The sequence below is a fragment of the Patella vulgata genome, chromosome 4 (assembly GCF_932274485.2).
Source record: "Patella vulgata chromosome 4, xgPatVulg1.2, whole genome shotgun sequence".
In the NCBI taxonomy this organism is placed as follows: Eukaryota; Metazoa; Mollusca; class Gastropoda; family Patellidae; genus Patella; species Patella vulgata.
Genome location: NC_065882.2, coordinates 32781244 through 32801438, shown reverse-complemented (window position 1 = coordinate 32801438; position 20195 = coordinate 32781244). Strand labels below are relative to the sequence as shown.

At 37.1% G+C, this 20195-nt stretch overlaps 1 protein-coding gene across 2 annotated transcripts in view; it reads right to left on the bottom strand.

The window, feature by feature from the left end:
• Window positions 1–4131: 4131 nt before the first annotated feature.
• The window catches only part of LOC126817151 (2-(3-amino-3-carboxypropyl)histidine synthase subunit 2), a 109165-nt gene continuing 93101 nt past the window's right edge, over window positions 4132–20195 (bottom strand). For both annotated transcript variants that reach the window (XM_050543996.2, XM_050543997.1), the window contains exons 6-7: window positions 17619–17795; window positions 4132–4274 (exon numbers count right to left, since the gene is read on the bottom strand). In XM_050543996.2, the coding sequence (XP_050399953.1) occupies window positions 4150–4274; window positions 17619–17795 (302 nt within the window). In that variant the 3' untranslated portion in view covers window positions 4132–4149. The remainder of the gene's footprint in view (window positions 4275–17618; window positions 17796–20195) is intronic.

The window sequence follows — 20195 nt, the reverse complement described above, 5'->3', positions numbered from 1 at the left end:
TGTGTGTGTGTGTGGGTGTGTGTGTGTGTGTGTGTGTGTGTGTGGGGGGGGGTGATCCAATGGTTAACACGTCCGCATTCCATCATGAGGTCTATCATTGAATCGATTGGTGTGGATGTGTCATAGATTATACATGACAAGGACTAGGGCCTGTCCAACCTCCTGGGTTTCCTCCCACTGCGAAAGTTTCTGTCACGAAGTCAAAATGCTGTGGATTCCAGAACATACGAGGTGTGAAACCCTAATTATGCTGAGAAGGTGAATCCCAATACATTGATTCAACATTATAGCCCTTCTGACCAGTAGGTATTCCTTTAAAGTCATGCGGAGCTTGAAGACAGATCATATGTAGTTTGTAAATGACATATGGGATTAATTACATGTTTAATTAGAATGTGACTAAACAGAAGTATATAGAGTTGTAAAGTGAATATCATATATATATTATCAAAGATAGGTTGCCAGGCAACGAAACATACGCCCACAGCAGCTAAATCGTCCGAGGGGTCAACAAGGGTTGATGCATATTTATTCTTTTGTAGGTAATTGGGGGCATTTACAAGACAATTTCATACAGATCAGATTATCATTTTTGTCGTTTGAGAGTTCACAAGGTTCTACAAACTGAAACAAGGGCCTTAACTTTGGAAGTAATTTACAAAAAGGATTGAAATTTGACAGGCTTTTTCTTTTCACTGATTTAAATAATGCATAGAAATTTCATACAGATCGGATGATAATTTTTGTCATTCGAACGTTCACAAGGTTCACAAAGTGAAACAAGGGCAATAACTCTAGACATAATGAAAGGAAATTGCTGAAATTCTATAGGATTCTTGTTTTTACTAATTTAAATAGCGCATATATATTTCATACAGATCGGTAGCTAACTTTTCATGTTAGAGCGTTCCCAAGGTCCAACAAAGTGTAACAAGGCCCATAACTCTAGAAGTAATAAACGGAAATTGCTGAAATTCAATAGGATTCTTCTTTCTACTAATTTAAATGACACATCTAAATTTCATACAGATCGGCAGATAACTTTACATGTTAGAGCGTTCACACGGTGCAACAAAGTGAAACAAGTGCAATAACTCTAGAAGTAATAAAGGGAAATTGCTGAAATTCAATAGGCTTCCTCGTTTCACTAATTCAAATAATGCATATAAATTTCACAAAGACCGGGTGATATCTTTTGGCATTAAATGCGCTCAAAAGGTTCAATAAAGTGGAACAAGGGCCATAACTCTAGACGAAAAAACGGAAATTGCTGAAATTCAATAGGCTTTTTTGTATCACTATTTTAAATAATGCATATAAATTTCACAAAGATCGGATGATAACTTTTGGCGTTGGAGCGTTCACAAGGTTCAATAAAGTGAAACAAGGGCCATAACTCTGGATGTAATAAAAGTAAATTGCTGAAATTCAATAGGCTTCTTTGTGTCACTAATTTAAATAATGCATATAAATTTCACAAACATCGGATGATAATTTTTTGCGTAAGAGGGTTCACAAGGTCCAACAAAGTGAAACAAGGCCATAACTCTAGACGTAATGAACTTAAATTATTGAAATTAAATAGGCTTCTTCATCTCATTAATGTCAACAACATATATCAATTTTAAAACAATCGGATCATAACGTTTGGTGTTAGAGCGTTCACAAGAAATTGTGGAAATTGGACGGAGCGACAGACGGACGGATGGATGGGGGTGACGATAATATATGTCCACATTTCCATGTGGGCGTATAAAAACCAGCTGTAGGTCAGTAAGTTCACTTTGATAAAAGTTATAGATCACTTTGTCACAAATTTTTTTAGTTAAATGTTCACTTATGATATCTATGGTAAATGTTAATTATGCCCAAACGTTTGTTTGTGTATCGAACTTAAAGATTGTTTTATTTTTTGTTGTAGCAAAACCTGTTACTGTAGTTGTGTACCGACAACATGGTGATTATCGTAGCGTAAACGTCTTAATATAAAGTCTTAATTTAAGAAAACAAAAACAATGCATGGGTCCACAAGCTAAAGATAGGTTGCTAGGCAACAAAACATACGCCCACAGCAGCTAAATCGTCCGAGCGGTCAACAAGGGTTGTCGCATATTTATTCTTTTGTAAGTAATTAGGAGCATTTATGATGACATTATAATTTTCGTCATTTGAGGGTTCACAAGGTTCTAAAAACTAAAACAAGGGCTGTAACTCAGGAAGTAATCTACAGAAATTGTTGAAATTAAACAGGCTTTTTCGTTTTACTAATTCAAATAATGCTTATAAATTTCATACAGATCAGATGATAACTTTTGTTGTTCGAATGTTCACAAGGTTCAACAAAGTAAAACAAGGGCCATAACTCTAGAAGTAATTGACGGAAATGGCTGAAATTCAATTGGCTTCTTCATTTCACTAATTTAAATGATGCATATGAATTTCATACAGATCGGATGACAACTGTTGTCATTAGAGCGCTCACAACATTCAAAAAAGTGAAACAAGGGCTATATCTCTAGATGTAATTAACGGAAATTGGTGAAATTCAATTGGCTTCTTTGTTATACTAATTTAAATGATGCATATAAATTTCATACAGATCGGTTGATAACTTTTGTCGTTAGAGCATTTACAAGGTACAACAAAGTGAAACAAGGGCCATAACTCTAGACGTAATTAACGGAAATTGCTGAAACTCAATAGGCTTCTTATGCATATAAATTTTAAACATATCGGTTGATAGCATTCACAGGGTACAACAATTTCTTGTGAACACTGTACAGACTACATTTATCACCTGATTGTTTTGAAATTGATATATGTTGTTTGCATTAGTAAGATGGAGAAGCCTATTTAATTTCAATAACTTCCGTTAATTTCTTCTGGAGTTATGGCCCATAACCTTGGTATTACATACTTTTACAAGGTTAGCGTACGAGGAGCGGCCATTTTGTCGGGCAGTCTCAGTTCAGTTTTCACGAAATCCGAACGCAACCGTCCTTATGGTGTAAGGGTGATATATTTGAATGGTTTTTAAAATCGGATAAAAATTGTGATCTCTGGCGGGTCCCCAAGATAAAAACGTGATTTTTCGTACAATCAGGGGTCATAATCCATGTGTTACGTCCGAAATGCACGAATATCGAAAGGAATCGAGATCTTTGGGATATAAACATATATTTTTAAAGTTCATTATAATCGGAAAATAATTGTAACCTGTAGAGTGTCAACAACCTTGGTATTACATACTATTTACACTGCTAGTGTACCAGGAGCGTCCATTTTGTCAGGCAGTATCGGTCCGGTTTTCACGAAATCCGAACTCAACTGGTGTAACGGGGATATATTTGAACGTTTTTTTAAAATCAGATAAAAATTGTGACCTCTTGCGGGTCCCCAAGATAAAAACGTGATTTTTTGGACAATCAGAGGCCATAACCCATGAGTTACAGTCCGAATGCGCGAATATCGAAAGGAGTCGAGATCTTTGGGATATAAACATTTATTTTAAGTTTCATCAACATCGGATAAAAATTGTGACATCTAGAGGGTCCACAACCCTGGTATTACATACTTTATCTAAATCTTACAAAATGCATCTTTAATTTTCATCAAAATAAAAAAAAAATTGTTATGCCTAAGTGTGCACAAGCTAAAAACATGATTTTACCTATAATCAGGGGTCATAATCCATGAAGTTACAGTCCAATACATGCTAATATCGAAAGGAATCGCAAGATCTTTGGGATATAACCCTACATTTCAAGTTTCGTCAAAATCAGATAAAAATTGTGACCTGTAGGGTGTCCACAAACAAATTGTGAACGGACGGTCAAACAGGGGCGACGGCAATATACGTGCACATGAAAATGTGGGTCTTTAAAAATTGTGAACTCTAGAGGGCCCACAACCTGGATATTATATGCTTTTACACTATTTGCGTAACGGGGAGCGGCTATTTTGACGGTCAGTTTAGGTCCGATTTTCGAACTTACCATAATCATGGCGTAATGGTTTTTAAAATTAAATATTGTGCCCTCTAACGTAAAAACATAAAAACACTGAGTATAAATTTAAAGTCAATCGGATGATAACTTTAGCGACCATAATATAAAGATTATAAGATAGTAATTAAAAGCAAATAGTTTATTAACAATTTGGTTCATTTGAATACTCCATGGCTATTCCCTTCAACCCATCCGTTGCTCTGACGACAGCCGTTTCGCCCAGGTTTGGTTCCAAACCCCTCCATGACTTTTCAGCTAGAAATTGACCTAAAAAAAGAAATATTAAAACAATGTGAAAAGTTGACCATTTTGAGTTCAAACTTCATTAAATTTGATGGTCTTTAATGATCAGCAAAGTTTCATTGTTGTTCTTATGACATCTTTAAAAGGAGCGGTTACCATGCAAGATACAGCCACATTTTGCAATCAATAGGGCTCATCCTATGGGTCACATCGGATTTGAAAACCAGCGGCTGCCAGGCAGGATACACCCACACTTTGCAAGAGATGGATAGAGAACAAGCTAAACAAAAAGCAAGTTTTCGAACAATCAAGGGCCATATTTCAGGAATTACGATCCGATATGCGTGGATATCGACAGGAACCAAGATCTTTGGGTTATAGAGATATATTTCAAGTTTCATAAAAATCGGATCAAAATTGTGACTTCTAGAGGGTCCACAACCTTGATATACCATATATTTACACTATTTGCGTACGAGGGGTGGGGTGATAATAATAGTGACCTCCAGAGGGACCACAGGCTAAAAAAGGCGATTTTTCTTACAATCAGGGGCCATAATTCAGGAAGTTACGATCCGATATGCGCAAATATCGAAATGAACCCAGATCTTTGGGTTATAAACATGCATTTCAAGTTTCATCAAAATCAGTTTAAAATTGTGACCTATATAGGTTCAACAAGCTAAAAACGTGATTTTTCGTACAATCAGGGGCCATAATCCATGAAGTTTCGATCCGATACATGCCAATATCGAAAAGCAACCAAGATCTTTTGGAGATAAACCTATGCTTCAAGTTTTGTCAAAATCGGATAAGAATTGGGACCTGTAGAGTGTCCAGAAACGATTGTGAGCGGACGGACGGACAGACAGACGGACAGGGGCGACGACAAAATACGTCCACATGAAAATGTGGGCGTATAAAATCTGTTAAGTGGTTGCCATGCAAGATAGGCCCACATTTTACAGAGAGAGAGAAACAGGGTTTAACGTCCACTCGACACAAACTAGGTCATTTTGGGACTAACACATGGTTAAGTTGACTCAATGACAGGCCGTATGATACAGCGCACACGTGCTAACCATTCGGCCATCCTCCCCTCCCCCCCCCCCCCCACATTTTACAAGAGAAGGACAGAGAGATGGAAAATCAATAGGGCTCATCCTCTCATTGTCCTCATGCTTCACAAAGTTAAAAAAAAAAATCAATCAAAATTAAAAAACTAATTCAAGGCTCAGTTTTAAAGATAGTGTCCTTACTGGTCAAGGCTACTGCATAGTTTTTGGGAACTAGCCCAAATTGGGGACAATGAACAAAATATACATTGTCGAATATGTTGATGATAATATCTTAATATTTTCCCTTCTGATATCTGTGTATTAATAATACGCCCAGTCGCCCACACAGTAGCTTTGGCTCAACAGCAACTTTATCCGAAAGGGAAACTTGGATGTTGAGCAAATTTGAAAAGGATCCTTGAAGAAATGTAATCTCTAGTATTCATCCTCTTATGACTCCATTATCTCAACTGCAGGTTATCCATAAGAAAAAACTTGGATGTGGAAGAAATCTAATCTCTCAGGTTCATCCTCTTACTGGGGCGGAATAAGGGATCAGTGGCCAGAGGCGGCTAGTTCAGAAGGGCCCTAGTGATGGGGATCGAGGGTATTCCCTAAGAAAATTTGGAAAATTACATCACCGTAGATGAGATTTAGAGTATTTCCTGTCGATTTAGAAACAGACTGGAACCAATGATTTATTTCCCCAAATCTAGCGCAAAACAAATGAAATTGGGTTTAACGTTCTGCTCTTGTGCAAAGACTGGATTAATGAAGACGGGCATATGCCATGCAATGTACTATGACGGACCAGTTTTGCCCGGTGAGCGTTGTTTCTGCCTACTCTTCTTCCTGATCCCAGTGTTTGCTTTGAAAGTTCCTCGGAATTTCCGGCGAAGTATCCAGTTGTCAGTGGTGCAGGATGGAGGGCTTAGCAATCATCTAGTTGTTCGTGTGGGACAATAAACCAAGGACCTGTGTCCACGTTGTCGTTCACGTAAAAGAAACATTGACCATTGGAATTGGCAGTAGTGCAGCTGTGTGGGCAAAATTTCACTTATAGTACACTCCATTTACCAGGTTGGTGGAGAAAAGTATGACGTTAATCCCCATGTTATGGAGATGTAAGCATCTGACAGTTTTAAATGAAAATTTATTTCCATTGTAAATGCTGAATTAAAGTATTTGGAGAAATTGGTTTGAAAGAAATGTTTGAATTTTAATTGTTGACAGAATCTAATCTGGAGATGATATTCGAACGCACTGAAATGAAATGGGGTTTAATGTCCTACTGTTCTGCTCTGAATGGGCTAATGAAGTCGGGCATACGCCATGCAGTGTGCTATGAGGGAAATTTTGTCCAGACGGCGGCACTACGATATCTCTGATACAGAATTCCAACCGTGAAGGCTTCTTCTACGTGCACGCCAATGTGTACACGGGACCTCGGTCTTTCGTCTCATCCAAACGATTGGCTATACCCTTACCAGACCCTCCATCCTACACCACTGACAAAGGGGAACCACGCCGAAAAATCGGGATTAACTTTCTTGGCCAACAGTGGGCTAGAAAATGGGACCTCCAGTTTAGAGAGCCAATGTCTTACTAACCGAACCACCACAGCTCCCTAGTGGAGCGCAAGTGATCTGTAAATCGCACTAGAGCAGTATAATTGGCGGGGCGGTGTGTGTGTGTATTGAATCTACATGCACCCATCATAGCCAATGATAACGAAAATCCAGACAGACACTGAATTCGGCGCACTGTGCGCTGAAAAATGATAACAAAAAACAAATGAGGGCTAGGCAGTGATGGGATTTCCAAATTTACTTGTCTGACATTTTTACCGAAAATAAAGGGGCATAACTCTTATCGTTATTTAAGCAGGCGGTTTCAGACCACAATTAAATAATCAAATTTATGTCCGTAATATTCCTACAAAGTTATGTGTTGTCGTAATACGATAGAATGAAAGCGTGTCGACTATTACTTTTGTTCAAATTCACCTCCAAAATTACAGTATTTTTCGGAGTATAAGTTGATACTTTTTTCAGCAGAAGTCCCAAAATCTTTTGGGCAGTGACCATTTCTCCACGATACCGAGCCAGTGACATCATACCCCATTCAAAATATTATCATAAACCCGAGAATATGCCATCAAAATAGAATCTTTTCTCTGACGTGATAGTTGTCACGTTTACATCTCTTGTAATTTCACGTGTCTCGCAAGATTTCTACTTTAGTTTTCGATTATTGATTATAACCATGTGTGTGTGTGTGTGTGTGAAATAGCTTTAATTAACATCCGCTTCCACCGAAGTGATATCGCAGACAAATTAACGGATATATTGATTTGGGGTGTTATATACTCTTACAATCAGGCATGAGAACAGGAAAAAATATTTTTGGAGGAAAAATATTTGAGTGCCGGAGGCTCGAATACGCAGTGTGAGCCCGCACACTGCTCACCTAGGGGGGTCTGGGGGCATCCCCCCCATAAAATGTTTTGACATTTAACCGTCAAAAACTGGCTTTTTCATACATTTTGAGTGATATGTGACCTGAATCATCACCATATTTCAACAGAAACGATGATGTAAAGATTTTTCCCGAACTGTTTCTATAAGTAATATCCACGGACTTCTCCAGCCAGCTCCATCGAAACTTATTCCTAATATTCGTATCAATTTCTTTCATCCGATTCCAATCTTTGAATTATGGCCGCCATTTTCGAGCTTTAGTGAACTACCGCAACAATATGTAGAAGCTAAATGCCGAGAAGGCGGCACGTACCGCGAGGATTCAGGTAATAACCTCAGTCATTGCGGTACGATAGTACACTGCAGTGCACATTACAATGGAAGCCTAGTACGTGTACTGCAGACTGGGGTAACAGATAGTTTGTAAACAAGATTTTTACCGAGCGTTCTGAAAACATCGCTCGGCAGAATGTGAAATTTAAGACCTCACCCCCCTTGAAAATTTTTATTGCATTTTTGTATTGATCTCAAAATCGACCAAAATGAAAATAAAACCCCGGAAATCCGCGGAAAATTCTCATGCCTGTATAATATGTGACATTTATCACTAGTTTATACATATTGTCGGCTCACATCAATGCGATTATTAAAATGTCCGACAATAGAGAAACCATGAGGTAAACACGTAGATTGAAATGATAATCACTCTTATTGGATTGATGAATAGTCCGACAAAGGGGAAGAAATGACTTCTGTTTAAGATTAAATTGATGAATTGTCCGACAAAGGATCAAGTCAGTCAATGAAGGCAGATTAATTAATTAATCAAGGTAGGTGTACAGACGGTATAACCTGTTAAATACTTTGATCACTTAATTACCTAATCAATCCAGCCCATTATCAACAATAGTGGTAGTTATACACACAGTACACTATATTAATTTTGGAATTATGAATATTATTCACCAAGTCTTGATGTCCGATTGGGAATATTCCTGGTCGGATAATTTAGGACGTTTGGAAAACAGCGTCGGATATGCCCAGAATATACGGGCGAAATCCCATCTCTGGGGCTAGGCCTATGTGAACTAATGAATGATGGGTCACGCATTTCTCTTATGGCTCTTGACTCATGTGCCTAACTACTAGACAAAGACACAGGGGCCCTTGCCATGAAGTCAAAGGAGTCCTTTTCTCCGATTTGACGGTCCCTTTTCCTTTGACTTGAGGGCCCTTTTCCTGTACTGGAGGCCTCCCTACTGAACTAGTCGGTCCTGCCTTAGGTGTTCATATCAAATATTTCCCCCCGGATTCTGTTTTCTTTTAGTTTTATTTTTAGAGATTTTTACATTTTTTTAAGGGGTCGGAAATGGGGTTTAACGTCTATTCAACACAAACTAGGTCATTTCGGGATTAACACATGGTTCAATTTTATTTCAATAATTCTCTAGCACGTAGAACCCGGAGAAAACACACGAGGTAGAACAGACGACCCTACTCCTTGTCACGAATAACCGTGGAATCGAAACCCCGCCCGTTGACTCAATGACAGACCTTATGACACAGCGCGCACGTGCTAACCATTCGGTCATCCAAATCCCCCCACTCAGGAAGGGAAGGCTGAATATCGATAGGGATCAATGACCCTAATGATTCAAGCAAAATATGAAAAAGATCCATTAAAAACCATAGCCTTTATGTCGTTCACAAGGTTTTTTGGAAAAGAGGGCATAACTCCAAATGACGAAAATGTAGCTTATATGGCGTTCACAAGGTTTTCGGCAATGGGAGGGGGGATAACTCTGGAACGGAAAGTCGTAGAATGCTGAATGCCAATGTGTACACGGGACCTCGGTTTTTCGTCCCATCTGAACGACTAGAAAGCGGTCCTTGTCAGACCCTTTGTCCTACATCAATAACAAGGGGGAAGTGCTTCTTCGCTGCATTAATTTAAATGAAGGATATAAATTTCATACAAATTGGGTGATAACTTTTAATGTTAGAAAAACAAAGAGGAAGCAAGCCGAAAAATCTTGATGAACTTTATCAGTCAACGCTAGGATCGAACACAGGACCCCCAGGTTAGAGAGCTAATGTCTTACTCACTGAGCCACCATGGCTCCGTATTAATCAAGAAGTTGAGTTTTGTTGCGCAACAATAATCAGACAAAAATTGTACCTTTGATACCTAACATACATTTTAATTTTAAATCCAAATTGGACAGAAATTGTGACCTTTAGAGGATCCATAACCTTGGTATTAGATATTTTTACACTATGAAATTCGAACTCAATCCCCCTTATGGCTTAACTGTATATCTAAATGTTTTTTTGTTGGTTTTTTTTTAGGTTGATGTCCACCGCCGAAATCCCAAAATAAATAGATGACACATACTAATTAATTGCACATTTATTTTTTTCAAAAGTATCGAGCAATCAAACTGTACACTAAGTTTCATCTCTCTCTACCAGACAGAATCAAGATTATCTTATCTTGTCCCAAAGCATCGACCAATGAAATTGATTAGTTCTGCTTAGCTTCAGCTCAAAATGTTAACCATTGAACTCAGTCAAGACATTCACTTAATGAACATCTACATCAAGTGTAACCATTCTACCTCAAGGTTAAAAGGGCATCTTAATTATTACTCTTTACTGGATAACTTTCAATCTGCTTATAGACAAAACCATTCCACTGAGACTGCCTTGTTAAAGATTGTAAATGACATCAGATCGGCTGTTGATGATGGTGATTGCTGCTGCCTTGTGATGCTGGATTTATCTGCTACATTTGACACCATCGATTCCTCTGTACTCCTCCAGAAATTATATGGTGAATTTGGAATATCAGAAAATGCTTTGAGTTGGTTTCAATCATACTTTATTGGCCGCTCGCCATCTGTGCAAATACACAACACCTTATCCGATTCAGTTAAGTTAATGAATGGAGTACCCCAAGGTTCCGTCCTTGGACCAGTGTTGTTTGTGTTGTATACTGTAAGTGTCGCCAGTGTTCTAAAGAAGTATAATCTTTTGTATCACTGCTATGCTGATGACACACAAATATTGGACAGATTCAAGTCCACACATGTTTCTTTTAATAAAATAACCAATTGTACAATTGATATTAAATCTTGGATGACAACTAACATGCTCAAACTGAATGATGACAAGACAGAAGTCATTTTATGTGGCACCAAACAACAGCTTCTAAACATAAGTCAAAAGTCAATTCTGAACTCAGCATGAAGAAACAAGTGAATCAAATTTGCAAGACGTGCTTCTTTCATTTGAGGTCCATACATCGAATTCGCAATTTGATTACAAAAGATGCAGCACATGCGCGGTTTCGATTTTTTATTTTATCCAGACTCGACTACTGCAATAGCCTTCTATTTTACATTGGCTTCCAGTGGAAAGCAGAATTAAGTTCAAACTTCTGTGCATAGCCGACAAATGCAAGAGGGGTGAAGCACCAGACTACTTATCCTCAATGCAAACTGATTATGTCCCCCAGAGAAATCTTCGGTCCCAACATGAACTACGTCTGGTGGTACCCAACTATAGGCTTAAGACATTTGGTCGTAGATGCTTCTCATACACTGTACCAAACCTATGGAATTCATTATCCTTGACCTTAAAGAATTTACAATCGCTTAGCTGTTTTAAGAAGCAATTAAAGACTCATCTTTTTCGACTGCTTATTAGTTGTTAACATTAGCTGTGTTTTTATCTTGTGATAAGCGGAGAGCTAAATGCGCCTTGAGCATTAACTTTAATGGATCTGTGCGCTATATAAGAACTCACTATTATTATTATTATTATTATTAATTAAAAGCAGAGTTGTTATGTTCCAAAGTCTTGAACAATCAAATTGCTTATCTCTCTTTAGCCTATGTAGAAAATTCTCACCATTGAACTTAGTCAAGGTAATGAAAAAATGAATCTATATTCTGAGTTTCATCGCTCTCACTTCATTATAACCAAAGTTATTTTGCCCCAAAGCATCAACCAATCAGATTGCTTTTCTCTCCTTACTGTAACGCCTACATTCTACCTCAATTAGGAGAGTTATTGTGTACCAAAGTCTCGACCAATCAAATTGCTTATCGCTCTGCTTACCCTCAGCAGAATGCGTTCATTATCGAACTTAGTCAAGGTATTGATGTAATAAAGATATACACAAAGTGTCCTCACTCTCACTTAATTAGAACTAAAGTTATCGTGTCCCAAATCATCAACCAATCAAATTGCTATCTCTGCTTACCCTAAGCAAAAAATTCTCATCTTCGAACTCCACCAAGGCATTCACCTAATAGATAGCTACGCCAAGTGTGAATATTCTAAATCAATTAGAATGGGAGTTATTGTATTCCAAAGTCTCGACCAATCAAATTGCTTATCGCTCTGCTTACCCTAAGCAGAAAAAGCTCATTGTCGAACTTAATCAAGGTATTGATGTAATGAAACTATACATGAAGTTTCATCACTCTCACTTAATTAGGACTAAAGTTATCATGTACCAAAGCATCAACCAATCAAATTGCTTATCTCTGCTTACCCTAAGCAGAAAATGCTCATCTTTGAACTCCATCAAGGCATTGACCTAATAAACACCTACACCAAGTTTGAACATTCTAGCTCAATTTGAAAGAGAGTTATTGTGTCCCAAAAAGTGTGAAGGACAAACAGACAGACGGACAGACAGACAGACGAACCCATTTTAATAGTCCCCTGCTTTCTTCAAAAGGCTGATACATGCCAATACGTTCATTCTCCACTAAACTGAGCCAATTGGAATACCAAAGTGTACAAAAGTGAACTTCAAAATGTAACTTAAAATACGTTTTATTTCAAAAGAAAATATATCTGGGGATAAAAGTTTGAAAGGGTTTCCAAATATCTCGTCAAACAATGCACGGTGGTTTCCGTATGTTTAAAATTAAATAATGTTGACAAATTCGGGTCTTTATTGTGAAATATAAGATGGACAATCAAACAGGGTAAGAGCATGATGATCGCTGTATGGAATAAAGGCTACTATTAATATGGAATTTATCGAGCGATCTTGTATAAATGACGAATTTCCATTTAAAATTTAGTATCATTTGTTTTTGCGGTAACGTATCTGTAGCAAATAATTTGATTTTTCAGACAATATCGAAAGTAAAAAATAACCATTTTAACTTCGCTAAAAACAACAATAAACAGATAACCATTTATGTTTCTGGCACATCAACATCAAATAGTGCATGTATGTATCTCAAACATTAAGGTAACGTATCTGTTTCTTTAAGGGCATTTAAATCCCCGTCCGATAACTGATAATATCTCTTAGATCTTCCAACAGGGAGAGGTTCGTCGATAATTCGGATGATATTTGATAATGGAATTAACAATTCGTCTGGTCTTTCCGACCATCGCAAAGTAAGTTGACCTTTAGAATAATGTTTGGTCATAAATGTGACGAAAGCTTCAGCTGTGTCCGCTTTCTCCATCTCCAGAACTCAACCAACATACCAATCCCCGTCATAAAGAGCAGCTATAAAGGCGTCTTCTTTTACATTAGATTGATCATTAATAGCAACAGACGAGGAAGATGATGACGGACCAGTAGCAGACGGCATAGCATCAGCAGCCGATGATGAAGAACCAGCAGCCAATGATGAAGAACCAGCAGCCGATGACAAAGAATCGGCAGCTGATGACGAAGAATCAGCAACTAATGACGAAGAATCAGCAGCAGATGACGAAGAATCAGCAGCAGATGACAAAGAACCAGTAGCAGATGACGAAGAACCAGTAGCAGATGATGAAGAACCAGTAGCAGATGATGATGGTGAAGAACGAGAAGTAGCAGAACCAACAACAGCAGCAGAAGATGTAAGTTTTATGGTCTATCCAGCCGCTACAATAACAGGAAACCGATCGGGTAAAGATTATACCGTGACTAGGAGTTTACACGGCATGTAATTTCATAGTACTCTGAACTACTTTTGTTACCATGTCTGTCAGGAACTGGGATGCTGAATTATAGTTCACTTGCGAGTAAAACAATGCATTAATTGACTTTTCGTTTTCGTGAGCCCATTTATAGAATTTATATCCATCTTGAATAACGGCTTTCCCCTGCTTTACTGCTTCTGAGGCCATCCTTTTAAATGCCCCACCTATTCCATCACAAGGACCCATGCCATGACCGACCTCGAAATTCTTAACAATTTCCGGATTCGGCGATATGTTTATATACAGCGATCTTAGACATTTAAGTTTTAAGGCCATATTCTGACGGGAGGTGCAAAGGCATGTGTTTCTGTATAAAAGGGAGGTTAGAAAATATATTTCAGTCTCAATTTGCAAAATGATGAAAATGAGAGAGTAAAATTATCATTTTCATAAATAAATCCTGTGTATAAATTACCTCTTCACGTCATCCCTCTCAAAATATACCAAGATGTGCATTTCTACTTCTTGCCTCTGACGTGACTGACGACGTCGTTTGACATTAGAAATTAATTTAGAATGTGTTGTGCGTTTTTGTCGATTTGCCCCAATTTCCCGGCTAACATACCTCATGGCTCTATATTTCTTTAATATTTTTCCATAGATTACATTGTTGATCAATCTTTGATCTTTCTGTGCTGTTTTTTTTTCTATTGATTCTTTAATTTCAGCCAAAAGAGAGTTGCTTGCAACTAATTTACGGACAACCGAACGTGGGAGAGATCTTGGGTTCACTCCACAACTCCTTAATTCCGACCGGGTTTTTGAATTTGACGTTGATTCTGTCGGATGTTGTTGAACAGGGGTGGGCGGTTTTGTTTTCTTTGACCTTTCGCATCCTTTACGCCACCTCTTTGTTAATCTTTCTTGCAGTTGTAGTTTTGTTTTCAATTCATTGACTTCCTTTTTTGCTTTTTTCAGGGCTTTCGATCGACGTTTTGGTGGAGAAGATTTTACTGTGAATAGAAACTGGACTATGAGTTGGTTACCAGAAGAATGTCTTTCAGGACCAGGTGATAGCGGCGCAGATGATGAAGAAGGACCTGGAACATTTGTTGTACTTGTTATGAGATTAAACTGAGTTCCGTCGCCATCCCCTTTTTTATTTAAAGCATCTTCTTTTTCTTAGCTCTATACCTCTGACAATAAATTTGATTTTTCAGTTTACATTCTTCCAGCTTTTTTTTGGACTTTTTATCAGCTGGAATTCTGTAAGAAGCCTGTCGTGTCCTCCCTGTCGTGTCCTCTCTCTCGTTTGAAGGTTCACAAGGTTCTAAAAACTAAAACAAGGGCCGTAACTCTGGAAGCAATCTACAGAAATTGTTCAAATTCGACAGGCTTTTTCGATTTACTAATTCAAATAATGCATATAAATTTCATATAGATCGGATGATAGCTTTTGTTGTTAGAAAGTTCAACAAAGTAAATCAAGGGCCATAACTCACGGCGTAATTAACGGAAATTGCTGAAATTCAAGAGGATTCTTCGTTTCACTAATTTAAATGATGCATATCAATTTCAAACAGATCGGATGATAACTATTGTCATTAGAGCGTTCACAAGATTCAACAAAGTGAAACAAAGGCCATAACTCTAGATGTAATAAACGGAAATTGCTGAAATTCAATAGGCTTCTTTGTTTTACGAATTTAAATGATGCATATAAATTTCATACCGATCGGTTGATAACTTTTGTTGTTAGGTGCAACAAAGTGAAACAAGGGCCATAACTCCAGAAGAAATTAATGGAAATTGCTGAAATTCTATAGGCTTCTTCATTTCACTAATTTAAATGATGCATATCAATTTCAAACAGATCGGTTGACAACTTTTGTCATTAGAGCGTTCACGAGATTCAACAAAGTGAAACAAGGGCCATAACTCTAGAAGTAATAAACGGAAATTGCTGAAATTCAATAGGCTTCTTTGTTATACTAATTTAAATGATGCATATAAATTTCATACAGATCGGTTGATAACTTTTGTCGTTAGAGCGTTCACAAGGTGCAACAAAGTGAAACAAGGGTCATAACTCCAGAAGGAATTAACGGAAGTTATTGACATTAAATAGGCTTCTTCATCACACTAATGCAAACAACATATATCAATTTCAAAACAATCAGATGATAAATGTAGTCTGTACAGTGTTCACAAGAAATTGTGGACGATGGACGGACGGACGGATGGGGGCGACGGCAATATACGACCACATTTCCATGTGGGCGTATAAAAATGGCCTGAAGATGTTCAATACGAACAGAAAGCACTAGCCGTTAAATTAGTATTTTGGTGTCTTTCTTTAATTTAGTTTATATATCAATATAATAAGAACCTTGCTGATACAGCTCAGCAGAATTTCCAGTGATTTTTCCCCATCAAACTGGCTTAAAGGTAGGTTTGACAGATACGTTACCACCATAAAACAGATTTAGTTTATATATCAATATAATAAGAACCTTACTGGTACAGCTCAGCAGAATTTCCAGTGATTTTTCCCCATCAAACTGGCTTAAAGGTAGGTTTGATAGATACGTTACCACCATAAAACAGATACGTCACTTAACATTGCTCTAACGTAGCACTTCATTTGATTAAATTATTTGTTTTTTCACCTTAAAAATCATAAATTAAGTTGTTGATAGTAGGAACCGACGTAAACAAAATCGTAAATTACAGAAAATGTAGTATTACTAACACAAAACTGTCCTGATTTCAATATCTGAATTTATATTGTCGTTAACGTCGTTAAATCTAAGATGGCGGCTTCAAGGTCTAAAGGACACGTGGTCGTCAGATTCTCGTTTGATATCACGTTATTTAAGTGGGCAGTGGCGTTAATTTTCAATTTTAATCATAACGGTAACGTATCAGTTTATCACGTATCTGTTTGTAACTATACCATCACTCGAGAAGTATATTTTAATGTCTGTAGCTTTCTTTCGCTGTCGTACAAATCATAGCTGCCACCTATGTAGTAATGAAAACCATGAATCATCTGGTACGTGGCTTTACTTACAGTAAACTAAGAACAGTATGATCACGTATCTTTTGAAAACCGAACGCACCTGTTTACTTTTCATCTGTGCGATGTATATAGCAGAGATCCTAATTAATTCAGCTATTTCTCATAATAAATGATTAAACACATGCCACAATCGGTTATTCTGGGAGCATTCCTACCTCACCAAACCCTAGATGACAAAATTTAACCACTCCAAATATATGGTCACGTCACGTATCTGTTGCCAAATTTGCGAAAGGTTTTTAACGGATAAAATTTAAATTCCAAGAATATGCGGGGGGGAGGGGGTAAAATGGATTTTATTCGAAACAATGGCGCTATATGCTGTGGAAAAATAAAAAAAATAACAACTTTTAATGCGGTAACTTTTATTAACAGAACAAACATTACAGAGAAAGCAAAGAGCGACAAGTAAAATATGGTAAAAATGGCCTATTGAAGAGCCGATTATGAAAATTTCCTCATGTACATGTGGGTGTGATCAAATATAGACAAACAACTTCATGTTAGATTTAAAAATCGTTTTATCCAAATAGATATTTGTTATCTAAAATGTATGGGCGACAATGTATAATGTATTTGGTTCAGTTTAGTGGAGAATGAACGAATATCGAAAGGGACCGAGATCTTGGGATATAAATCTATATTTCAAGTTTCGTCAACTTGTAGAGTGTCCATAAACAAAATGTGAACGGACGATCGGACAGACAGGCGCAACAACATAATACGTCCACATGGAAATGCGGACGTATAAAAGGGTGATCCTCTACTGTACTCTTATCTTATGTTAAGATTCTACATTTACCTGCAGAGATGGCTTGTGATGTAATTGTTTTATTAACAGTTTCACTTATTTCTCTATGTTCAGCATTAACACAGTCTCTTTCAATGTATCCTATTGTTCTTAATTTATTGGTCACCATGGAAACATCTACAACTGTATTATCTTTATCTGGTGAAACTGGTACATAAGATGTTGAACCTACAATTAGAGAACTATTTACATATTGAGTGTAGGATTGTGTATATTGCTGAATATTACTCGCCTCCATATCTAGTTGTAGTTTAAACAATATTTTATGCATTTGAAAAGGATTGAACAACAGGCAAAGCCTATATAAGTTCTTTCCCAGGGATACAGAAAAAAAAAGCGATAAAATAACATATACATAAGAATAAGATTAAATATAATAAATTGTAAAACCGAACATATATACAGTTTCATGTGGAAATGATATATACGAAATATAGTTGATGCAATTATTTGATATTATACAACAATATGTAAAAGTGAATCAAAACCTTTAAGTACTTTAAATAAAATAATGGACTGCCTTAAAAATCAAGATATGGGAGGTGTTCGAAAGATCTGTAGAGCCATTTAAAATTAGATCTAGATTAATAGTTTATGTGAATACCTTTAATGAATTTAATAGTTCGATTCTGATAGCTGAATAAGATGGGCAAAAGAAGAACAAGCGGTTGCCATGCAAGATACGCCCACAATTTGCAAGAGATGTACAGAGAACAAGCTCACAAAAAGAAGTGATTTTTCGTACAATCAAGGGCCATAATTCAGGAAGTTACAATCCGATTTGCATGAAAATTGAAAGGAACCAAGATCTTTGGGTTATAAACATGTATTTCAAGTTTCAAAACTGCCGGACAAAATGGCTGCCCATCGTACGCAAATATTGTAAATATATGGTATATCAAGGTTTTGGACCCTCTAGAGAGAGAGGACACAATTTTGATCCGATTTTGGAAGTTACGGTCCGATATGCGCGAATAGCGAAAGGAACCGAGATCTTTGGGTTTTAAACTTACATTTCAAGTTTCAACAAAATCGTATTAAAATTGTGACCTCTATAGGGTCCACAACCTTGATATACCATATTTTCACGAAATTCAAACTCAGCCGTCTTTAGGGTGTAACGGTGATATAAAAATACGTTTCTTTAAATCGGATTAAAATTATGACCTCTATAGGGTCTACAAGCTAAAAATCGCGATTTTTCGTACAATCAGGGGCCATAATTCAGGAAGTTATGGTCCGATATCCACAAATATCGAAAGGAACCATGATCTTTAGGTTATAAACATGCACTTAAAGTTTTATCAAAATCGAATTAAAATTGTGACCTATACAGGGTCCACAACCTTGATTTACCATATTTTTACACTATTCGCGTACAAACGGCGGCCATTTTGTCTGGCAAATTTGGGCTGATTTTCACGGAATTCGAACTCAACCTTCCATAGGGTGTAACGGTGATATAATAATACGTTTTTTTTAAATCGGATAAAAATTATGACCTCTATAGGGTCCACAAGCAAAAAACGTGATTTTTCGTACAATTAGGGGCAATAATTCAGGAAGTTATGGTCCGATATGCGCTAATACGAAAGGAACCATGATCTTTAGGTTATAAACATGCATTTCAAGTTTCAACAAAATCAAATTAAAATTGTGACCTATACAGGGTCCACAACCTTGATTTACCATAATTTTACGCTATTCGTGTACAATCGGCGGCCATTTTGTCTGGCAATTTTGGTCCGATTTTCCCGAAATTCGAACTGAACCTTCCATAGGGTGTAACGGTGATATAATAATACGGTTTTTTAAATCGGATAAAAATTATGACCTCTATAGGGTTCACAAGCTAAAAACGCGATTTTTCGTACAATCAGGGGCCATAATTCAGGAAGTTACGGTCCGATATGCGCGAATATCGAAAGGAACTGAGATCTTGGGTTATAAACTTACATTTCAAGTTTCAACAAAATCGGATAAAAATTGTGACCTCTATAGGGTCCACAACCTTGATATACCATATTTTTACGCTATTTAAGAACGAAGGGCGGCCATTTAGTCTGTCAGTTTTGGGCCAATTTTCACAAAATTCGAACTCAGCCGTCCTTAGCGTGTAACGGTGATATAATAATACGTTTTTTTAAATCGGATAAAAATTAAGACCTCTATAGGGTTCACAAGCTAAAAACGCGATTTTTCGTACAATCAGGGGCCATAATTCAGGAAGTTACGGTCCGATAAGCAATACAGTAGAAACGGTAATCGGTTATTTCAAATATGATGTTTGTAAAAGCAGTCAAAATGTTAATCCTACCTTGTAAAGAAAAAGTCATAATAGATTTATTGACTCAATTTTAACACAAGTAGGTGATATCTAGGAAAGTGTACTATATGACTACATGAAAATTACTCAGATCTTACTGACAGCCACAACAGGGAATTTGTGTGATATTTACTAATTAAAATATTATACAAAGTAGGCCTACAATTTGTCTGTCATTTTTTCAACTTCACTCATTACAAAATATCGCATTCGTTGCAGTAATTATACTGATATGAGGCTAT